This window comes from Tarenaya hassleriana, unplaced genomic scaffold (assembly GCF_000463585.1).
Source record: "Tarenaya hassleriana unplaced genomic scaffold, ASM46358v1 Cleome89, whole genome shotgun sequence".
Classification (NCBI taxonomy): Eukaryota; Viridiplantae; Streptophyta; class Magnoliopsida; order Brassicales; family Cleomaceae; genus Tarenaya; species Tarenaya hassleriana.
In genome coordinates, this window is record NW_010971298.1 from 354,412 (window position 1) to 364,070 (window position 9,659).

A 9,659-nucleotide genomic window follows, 5' to 3' on the forward strand; every position below is an offset into this window, starting at 1 on the left:
ACTGACCAAGAGTTGGTAAGCCGCTGACCAGATTCTGGGACAGGCGGACCAAGAAATGGCAAGTCGGACCGAGCTGACCAAGAAGGGTCTTGGTCCGGAGCTGACCACATGTGGTCCGCCGGACCAAGCCTTCAGGTCAGCCAGTCCGTGGGCCTCGGACTAAGCTTGGTCCGCCGGACCAAGCTCCATGTCCGGCGGACCGGGATCCGGAAAATTTCCAAATATTCGTTTTTTAGGGTTTTCTAATCTTATTTAAGTTTGGGGTTTCGTCCAAACTTAATTAAGCCCGACCTAAAACTCAGAGAAACATCCTAGAACCCTAGAGAAGCTGTTCTCTTCGATTTCTATTGTCTCGGGATCGGATCTCGTCTCTTGAGTTACCCTTTTCTTCACTAATCCTAGCAGATTCGTTCCAAATCGTTTGGAATCCTTCCCGTCAGTGTGGATACGTGTAGAGGAGCTGTACTTTCAGCTCTTGGTGATTTAGAACAGGCCCCGGATCGAAATAAAATTCAAGTCTCATCGAGAACGAGGTAAGTAACGATTCCCTCGGTGATATTCACGATCTTTCGGGTTTTGAGAGTTTGGTTGCGCGTGACGTTTGACTAGGTTTAGATCTTTCTTCCGCTGCATGAAACCTAGTAAACCAAACCCTAGATCGATATGATCGCATGCTAGGAACCCGTAGATATCCCAACAACAAGGTCACAAACCATTAGGGATGGATCACACGTGAAGAGAACGAAGCGAGAAGGAACAAAGGAACGAGCTGGAAGGGTTCCATACGGTCCAGGCGTGCAGACCGTCCGTTCTGCGTAGAGAGACGGACCGTCCGTTCCACATAGGGGTCAGACCGTCCGGTCCAGACCTAGACCGGATGGTCCGACTTTTGGAAAAATTTCCTTTTTCGTGTTTTTAGGGTTTAGGTAATCCTATTAATCATGGGAGCTACCACAAACCCTAGGTAATCAACCTAACACGTCATAGACACTTCCTAGAGCCTTGGAGAAGCTTTTTCTTGAGTTCTAAACCCGGAATATCGATTCCAAGTCAAGGACGTTGTTTTCTCTTCACAAATCCTAGCAGATACGTTCCAAACTATTGGAATTCATCCCACCGGTGTGGATACGTATAGAGGAGTTGTACTTTCAACTCTTGGTGATTAAAACAGGCCCTGGATCGATTGATACTTCCAGATCTTGATAGAATGAGGTAAGTACTCGAATCCCACGGTGATATATACGTTCTTTCGGGTTATTGCACAATTGGTTTTATGTGACGTTTGTCTAGGTTTAGATCTTTTCTTCCACTGCATGAAACCTAAAAACCAAATCCTAGATCGATGAGATCACATGCTAGGAACCCGCAGGAAACCCAACACATACGTGACAATGTATCATTTGACCGTGTGATCGTGATCGTGTGACCAAGTGAATTTACAATATATGTGAGCCATAGTCCGACTTCCAGAAGCTCTTCCCAAAAACTTGGTTCCCGCTCAACATTCAACCCTGACTTCCACAACCTTTTTTCTTCTGGCTTCTTCATAAATTCCCATATAGCTTTGGCCCTTGGTCCATCACATTCAACAAAAGATTCCTTCTGGATAAGAAACTTACCACTACTGTGAACGCGCTCAGAATTCCACACATACTCCTTTTCTCCAGCGGCCTCTTTCTCGGTTGAATCCTCAGCAACCTCAGCAACTTCAACAACATCCTTCTGGCTCGTATTGATGGTGCCTCTGCCTTTTCCTCTGCCCCTACCTTTTCCTCTGCCTCCAACTACATGGGATCGGGTTCCTTTTGCAGGAGGACCACTTGATATTGGTTCGACATAGGGGCTTCTCTTGGTTAGACCATCAACAACTTTTTTTTACTCCTCTTCAATGGTGTTGGGGGGAGAACTTCTGATTGAGGTTGTGTGACTATCTCTTCGTTAGGTTTGTCAGACATTACCTCATCCTCATTGCCTTTATCAGTGAATTCTTTGTCTGAATGCTCATCATCTTTATCATAATCTGATGCATCATCTTGATCATCATCTTCTTCATCATCTTGAACATCCTCATCCTCATCATCATCTTGATCATCATCTCCTTCATCATCTTGATCATCCTCATCATTATCATCATCACCTTCATCTTTATCATCATCACCTTCAAACTTGTCATCACCTTCATCATTATCATCATCACCTAAACAAAAACCAATGAATACAATCAGATTAAATTTTGTGACCATGTGACCTAATTACCTTGTGACCGAAACTTTATTCGAGTACTTACTTCCTACTTCTGCCATGACATAGCTATAATTGTGTCAAGCCCCGAACGCCCTTCTCCTTTATGTGCATCCTTGGTCGAGGCTTCCATAGGACTCCAATCTCGAGACTGCAATATAAAGTCTTCTTCATCTGCCTTATCGTAATATTCATCAGTCCCAACAGAATCTATCGGACTTGTCAGTTTTATTCTCACATTCTTTGGCTCTTTGGTTGTCGGGCTCATCCTCACATTGCCCGGATCTATCGAACTTGTCCTCAAAATTACAGGCGCTGTCAGATTCGCTTTAACTGGATAAAAAAGGAGCCCAATGTCCTTCAAAAGCCCTCTGACTATATCTCCAATAGAATCTATGATTCTGCTCTCGGACGCTTTTATTTCCAACTTTAACTCTGCCTTAAGTGCTTCTATATGTGACACTCCCGTTACTCCTTGACGAAAAGCCCTATGTTCCTGTTGTTGTCACTACAAGAAAACACGAAAAGGGTGACGCAAAAAATGACGCAAAAATTGCGTCACTAAAAGGGTGACGCAGTAGTGACGATTTGGTGACGCAAATAGTGACGTAACATAAGCGTCACCAAATCGTCGCTATTTAGTGACGATCTGGTGACGAAAAACCCCGCGTCACCATTTGGTGATGCAGGTATGATGCAAAACTGCGTCGCCAAATGACGCGTGGAAATTTTGTCACCCTTTCGTCATCCTTGCATCACTATTTGGTGACGCAATTGCGTCATTCACATTTACTGACGCAATTTCGTCACTATTATTTTGGTGACGAAATTGCGTCACAATTTTCTTTTTTGGTGACGCAATTGCATCACTATTTGTTATTTTAGTGACGAAATTGGGTCACTCTATTTTCATTATACCGCACCGCGACCTCATACACTCTTGCACCCGAAGAAAAAACTTAAAAAATGGCGTCGAGTAATAACAATATTTATTACTCAAGAAAATGGATGTACGAAAGAGTAAATCCTTCTACGGGTAATGTATCTACGCATTACGAAGAAGGGTTGACTAATTTTTTGGAGTTTACAACAAATCAACATATTTTTCTTCAGAGATGAAAGATATATTGTTCGTGTCGAAGATGTAAAAACGAGAGAAAAGAAGTTCCAGAAGTTGTGATGAGACATCTATGGAAAAAAGGTTTTGTCTCTAACTATTATGTCTGGGTTTATCATGGTGAGACGTTTCAAATTTCTGATGAGAATATATCCGTGAGAAATATTGATGTCTATGATCAACCAAATTCATATATTGAGATGGTTCAAGATGCATTTCCATCTCAATATAATGATCAGGTTACAGAAGATCCGGTGAATGAGGCATCAAAAAAAAATTTCGATCTATTGGAGGCTGCAAATCAACCTATTTATGATGGTTGTAAAGAAGGGCTTTCTCAACTATTGGCTTCTGCTAGATTGATGGGGATGAAGACGAGTTATAATCTTACACAGAACTGCATGAATGAAGTTTGTCAGATGCTGAATGATTATCTTCCCCAAGGTAATAACGCTCCAGATTTGTATTACGATATGTCTAAACTGATGGGATCGTTGGGAATGGAATCGATAAAAATCGATGTTTGTCCTAACAATTGTATGATATTTTGGAAAGAATCTAACCAGTTGGACAACTGTCGATTTTGTGGAGTTGAAAGATACAAGGCGAAAAAATCTGGTCAACGCAACCGTGTTCCTTACAAAAAGATGTTTTATCTCCCGATTAAAGATCGCCTGTGAAGATTGTATGAATCTCATCAAACAGCTTCACATATGCGGTGGCATGCTGAACATACATTAGATCTTGAGAACATGAGTCATCCGTTTGACGGTGATGCATGGAAGAATTTTAACGAGGTATATCTGAACTTTGCATCAGAACATAGAAATGTTTATCTATGTTTATGCACAGATGGGTTTGCACCGTATGGTCACTCGGGCAAACAATATTCGCTGTGGCCTATTGTTATGTCTCCTTATAACTTATCTCCAGATATGTGTCTGAAAAAAGAGTTCTTGTTCTTGACGGTTTTGATTCCGGGCCCAGAGCATTCGAAGAAAAGTTTTGACATTTTTCTTCAGCCTTTGATCGAAGAATTACTTGAGTTGTGGCATTGTGGAATTGATGCATACGATGCCTCACAGAAAGAGAATTTCAAGTTGAAGGATGTTTTGATGTGGACTATAAGCGATTTTCCGGCTTATGGAATGTTATCGGGATGGAGTACTCATGGAAGATTTGCATGCCCATATTGCATGGACGATATACAATCATTTCAGTTGAGACAGAAGGAAATCATGTTGGTTTGACTGTCATCGCAGGTTTCTATCGCTAGATCATCCATGGAGACGGAACAAAATAAATTTCAGGAAGAATAAGGTTGTGACAGATCCACCTCCTCTTCTTTTGACGGGTGAAGAGATATTGTGGGAGCGGATTGAAAGCATTCATGGTTTGGATAAAACCATTGATTGTGGTGGAAATGGTCATCGCAATCCATGTGAATACGGAGAAACACATAATTGGTACAAAAGAAGCATATTCTAGGATTTGCCTTATTGGAGGACTCACAAGCTTCGACATAATCTGGATGTTATGCATATTGAGAAGAATTTCTTTGATAACGTGATCAACACGATCATGAATGTCAAAGGTAAGTAGAAGGATAATCTAAAATCAAGGATGGACATCAAAGAAATATGCAACCGAAAGGAGTTAGAGTTGAGCAATGATGGAAAAGCCGCAATTCCGATATTTAGACTGTCCAAAAATGCTAATATCACACTATTGAAGTAGTTGAAGGAAGATGTTCAATTCTCGGATGGTTATGCATCTAACATCGGGCGATGTGCTGATCTTGATGGTGTGGAGTTAAATGGAATGAAGAGTCATGATTGTCATGTCTTCATGTAACGGCTTCTTCTAGTTGTTCTTGCTGAACTACTCCCGCGCAATGTCTACGAACCTTTATGCGGTACATATATATATATCATGGTTTTTAATTATTTTTAAATATATATAGATATAAATCAAAAAATAATATCAATTAATAATGTTTTTATACATGTATGCAGGTATCAGTACATTTTTCAGAGATATATGTTCAAGAAATCTTAATGTTGATGATGTTCAGCGTATGAAGGATAACATACCGCTAATCTTGTGTGCACTAGAAAAGGTGTTTCCGCCTTCGTTTTTCGATGTTACGGAGCATTTGGCTATACACCTACCAGATGAAGCAAGACTTGGTGGTCCAGTGCAATACATCGGGAGCTAAGCCTTTTAGTCGTGTTATGCATGAAATGGCTAAAAATAGTCAAGCGCCAACGTTGCTAGATCTGTTAAAAGCAACACATACACGAAAAGATGGTGTGATGGTTGATGGAAAAGCGCAACAAAACGCGGAACAAGTTCAACATGAGGTAAATTTTCTAATATAAATTTTTTTAATTAATATTTTATGTCTAATTTTAATTGTTTCTTTAATATTTTAGATTATTGCGTCTCAACCAACATAAGGCAAAGCTTCTGCATCGGAACCTAACTTGCTGAAAGAAAAAATTGACGAGATATATCTTCAGGTAATTTTTAAATATATAAATTTATAATAATTTCAATTCAATTTTAATTTTAAAAAATTATTAATTAATTATATTTTTATTACATAGGTTGTTCCACCGAACAAATTTGGACGGATATACTGTCTCGGTTCAATGCAAACCGATATCACATATCATCCTGGTGAAGATGCTCCTTCAACTGCTCAGGAAACGCTTTCACTCGCACAACGAGTGCGACAATTAGAGGAGCAGCAAGCTGAACTCCTCCGGCAACAAGCGGAATTCTTGCGCCGACAAGAAGAAGATCGGAAACTCATTGAAGAACTGCGAGTGCAAGCAGAATTTTTCAATGAGTTCCAAACACGAGGATTTCCGAGTTTCGGAAGCGGAGGACAAGAAAGCGGTGGCGGTGGCGACGGCGACGGCGACAAAGCCAATTACGACGGAGGAAATCACCGAATGCGTCACTAAATAGTAACGCATTTTGTCACGTAAAAGCGTCACCCATTTGGTGACGATTTGCGTCACCAAATGCGTCACTAAATAGTAACGCATTTTGTCACGCAAATGCATCACCCTTTAATGACGATATTGCGTCACTAATGGGTGACGATTTTGGTGACGCGATGTGTCACTACTTAGTGACGCATTGTTGGTGACGCAATGGCGTCATATATTAGTGACGCTATTGGTTACGGAATTGCGCCACCAATTGGTCACGCGATTGCGTCACTTTTTCGTCACCAATTAGTGACGAAATATAGGCGTCACTAATTGGTGACGCTTGGTGACGAAATCGCAACTGGTGACGGTGCAATGGTGACGATTTTTTGTGTCACTGTTTTGTCACCCTTTAGAAAGGGTGACGCAATGCCCTTTGGTGACGCAAAATTTGCGTCACCATTTCCTTGTTTTTTGTAGTGTGTTGTTGTTGCTGCTGTTGTTACCGTTGTTGCTGCTCTCGTTCTTATACTTCTTCTTCTTCATCTTCTTTCTCATCTACTTCCTCTGAATCTTCGTCTATCTATACTTTGTGCTTACCCTTCCTTTTCGCCTCCAACAACTTTCTGCAATGCAGTTCCGCATCACGACTCTTCTTCTAACATATGTTTTTTGGGTTCTTTTTTAGATGTCGCATCCAAAACTGAACCCTTCCATCTATATTCCCCTTATACCATTCCAAATAAAAAAGAAATGCTTCTTCGCCGCTTTCTATCTGTAGTATACTTGTAATACCCTGAAAACAAATGTGACTCATTGTTACTCTATGTATTCATTCTGAATCATGTGACCATGTGACCACGTGACTATGTCACATTCTGAATCATGTGACCATGTGACTATTGTATATTGTGATTTAGACGTAATTCTGATTTCTTGCCAATCTTTTTTATGACATTACTAAAGGTCCATCGGACATTTGTTTTCACGGACTTCTTGCACATCCCGGGACTACCCAGATCTGCTTCTTCAACATCTTTGTACCACCCATTCTAACCCAAGCTGGATATACATTCGAATGGAAGCAACTGTAAAATATTATTCAAATATTATATCACACACCAAATAAACCCTCAAACCATAATAACATATATAATGACAACTCTAAAATAATCCATTAAGCAAAAATTACTTATTATAAGGGTATTATAAAGCCCCGACAGTGCCATTTTTCCTTCGCAGTTCCACTTGCGAAGCTTTTCCGTGTCTGATCATTGATCTTTTCGAATATATATCGTTCCCACGGAAACCTTTCGCAGAATTCCAAATCATTCACCATGTCCATCAAATCATTGTTGATACTCTCTTCTGTGGTGCCATGGTCTAGGATCCCTCCGAGTATCATCACTGTGACCAATTTCTTCCGATTTGTTGATACTCTCTTCTGTGGTGCCATGGTCTAGGATCCCTCCGAGTATCATCACTGTGACCAATTCCTTCCGATCAGCGACCTTAGTGATTGGTGTCTTCTCAAGTTGTCTAAGAACGTTTTGCTTAGACACTTTTCGATTCCCAAACATCTTGAGTCTAAACTTATGTTTCCTTTTGTACTCCCACCCTGGCGGATATTCACCGCATTTCAATCCTGATATCAGGGTGTGCTCCACGATGGAGTACCTGATGGGCACTCCATTGACGACAAACCACAGCTCGCAATCGTCCTCCACCAACACTGTGTGGTTGATGAGGAATGCAGTCGGTGTAATCTTCAGCGTCTCTTCGAATTTGCTGTGAAATAGATGCTGAAACTGTGACTCTTTGCTAAAGTACATTCATTCCTCATATTTATCTTGGGGTAGAACTGAATTTGATCAAGTTTGTAGATATACGGCGCCTGCAAAACATCAAACACGATGACTAAACCTTGTGTACAAACATGTGACGAAAATGACCATCTCAATTGTGACCTTTGACTATACAATCATGTGACCTATATGACCCTGTGACACTGTGACCTTTGAGACTGTGATCTTGTGACTATACAAACATGTGACATTGTGACCGTGAGACCATAACATTTGAGTTCTTATGTCATCTGAATCTTCATGTCAATCTATACATCCATCGACCCATACTGTGTTGTGACCTATATCACTGTCTTATTTGACCGAAACTCATCCATTGTGACCGAAACTCAACCATCTCACTTGATTTTAACCGTAAAGTCTCAAACCAACATTCTTTTTCGAAATTCCCAAATTTCAAAAATACCCAAAACCTTAATGCTCTATCCTTCAAATCTCCGATCCACACTTCAACCCAACTACAACACATCTCAAAATCAAACAAATTTGCAAAGAAATTAAAGTTTAACCTACCTTGTATTCATCTAACTCTGAAATCTCCATACGACTCTCACTTTCGCTCGAAGAATGTGACGAAGATGAATCTGAACTTGCTAAATGAAATTTGTGAGAGAACTCGGGATTTAGGGCACAAACCGTTGAGTGGTTCGGCAATTTTGAGCGAAATTCGGGTTGCCGGAGAGAGAGGGAGAAAATCGTGAGTTAGAGGAGAGAGAGAGAGTGCTGAGACTTGAGTGAGAAGAGAGAGAGAGAGAAGACGTGAGTGAGGAGAGAGAGAAGTTACTGTTGAGATATCTACGGGTTCCTATCATGCGATCATATCGATCTAGGGTTTGGTTTACTAGGTTTCATGCAGCGGAAGAAAGATCTAAACCTAGTCAAACGTCACACGCAACCAAACTCGCAAAACACGATCGTGGTCCGCTCCGGACCAAGACCCTTCTTGGTCAACTCGGTCCGACTTGCCATTTCTCGGTCCGCCTGTCCCAGAATCTGGTCAGCGGCTGACCAACTCTTGGTCAGCCGGACCAGGCCTGGACAGATGACCGCGGACCGAGCTTCCGGACCTCCCGGACTGACCAAACTTGGTCTGGGGCTGACCAAACTTGGTCAACTCCGGACCAACGCACTGAAAACTCCTTTTCATGCTCGCTTCGGTCAAATCTCGTTTCCATTCTTCGTATTCTTCACGTATAAGTCCATCCCTATTGGTGTGTGACCCTGTAGGCCCATTCTAAGTGGTAGTGACTTTAGGAACCTTTCCCGAACCACAAGTCATGGTTAGCCTCTAGCAAGACGCCATGACCACCCATTTAGAATTGAGTTAGAGGTGATCTAACTAAGGCATTAACAGCTCGAATTCTGATCCTTTGTCTCACGATATCATAAGTTGAACAAGGGCATGATTTGAGCCACCCTTCAAGTTCAACTGCTTTCTCGTCTTGGCAAATCGACTAATAAAATAGATGCAACTTCATCTATAGCGTGGCCACG

The 9,659-nt window shown here is 41.3% G+C and overlaps 1 protein-coding gene across 1 annotated transcript; it reads right to left on the reverse strand.

Moving 5' to 3' along the window:
- Nucleotides 1–7,649: 7,649 nt before the first annotated feature.
- On the reverse strand, nucleotides 7,650–8,132 carry LOC104803478. Its single transcript, XM_010527411.1, has one exon. It carries the CDS (start codon nucleotides 8,130–8,132, stop codon nucleotides 7,650–7,652), a length of 483 nt encoding a protein of 160 aa, XP_010525713.1.
- Nucleotides 8,133–9,659: the final 1,527 nt, after the last annotated feature.

Bases quoted from the DNA above. Each gene is read 5' to 3' on its own strand.
- LOC104803478 (XM_010527411.1), bottom strand. From the start codon at position 8,132: ATGTACTTTAGCAAAGAGTCACAGTTTCAGCATCTATTTCACAGCAAA.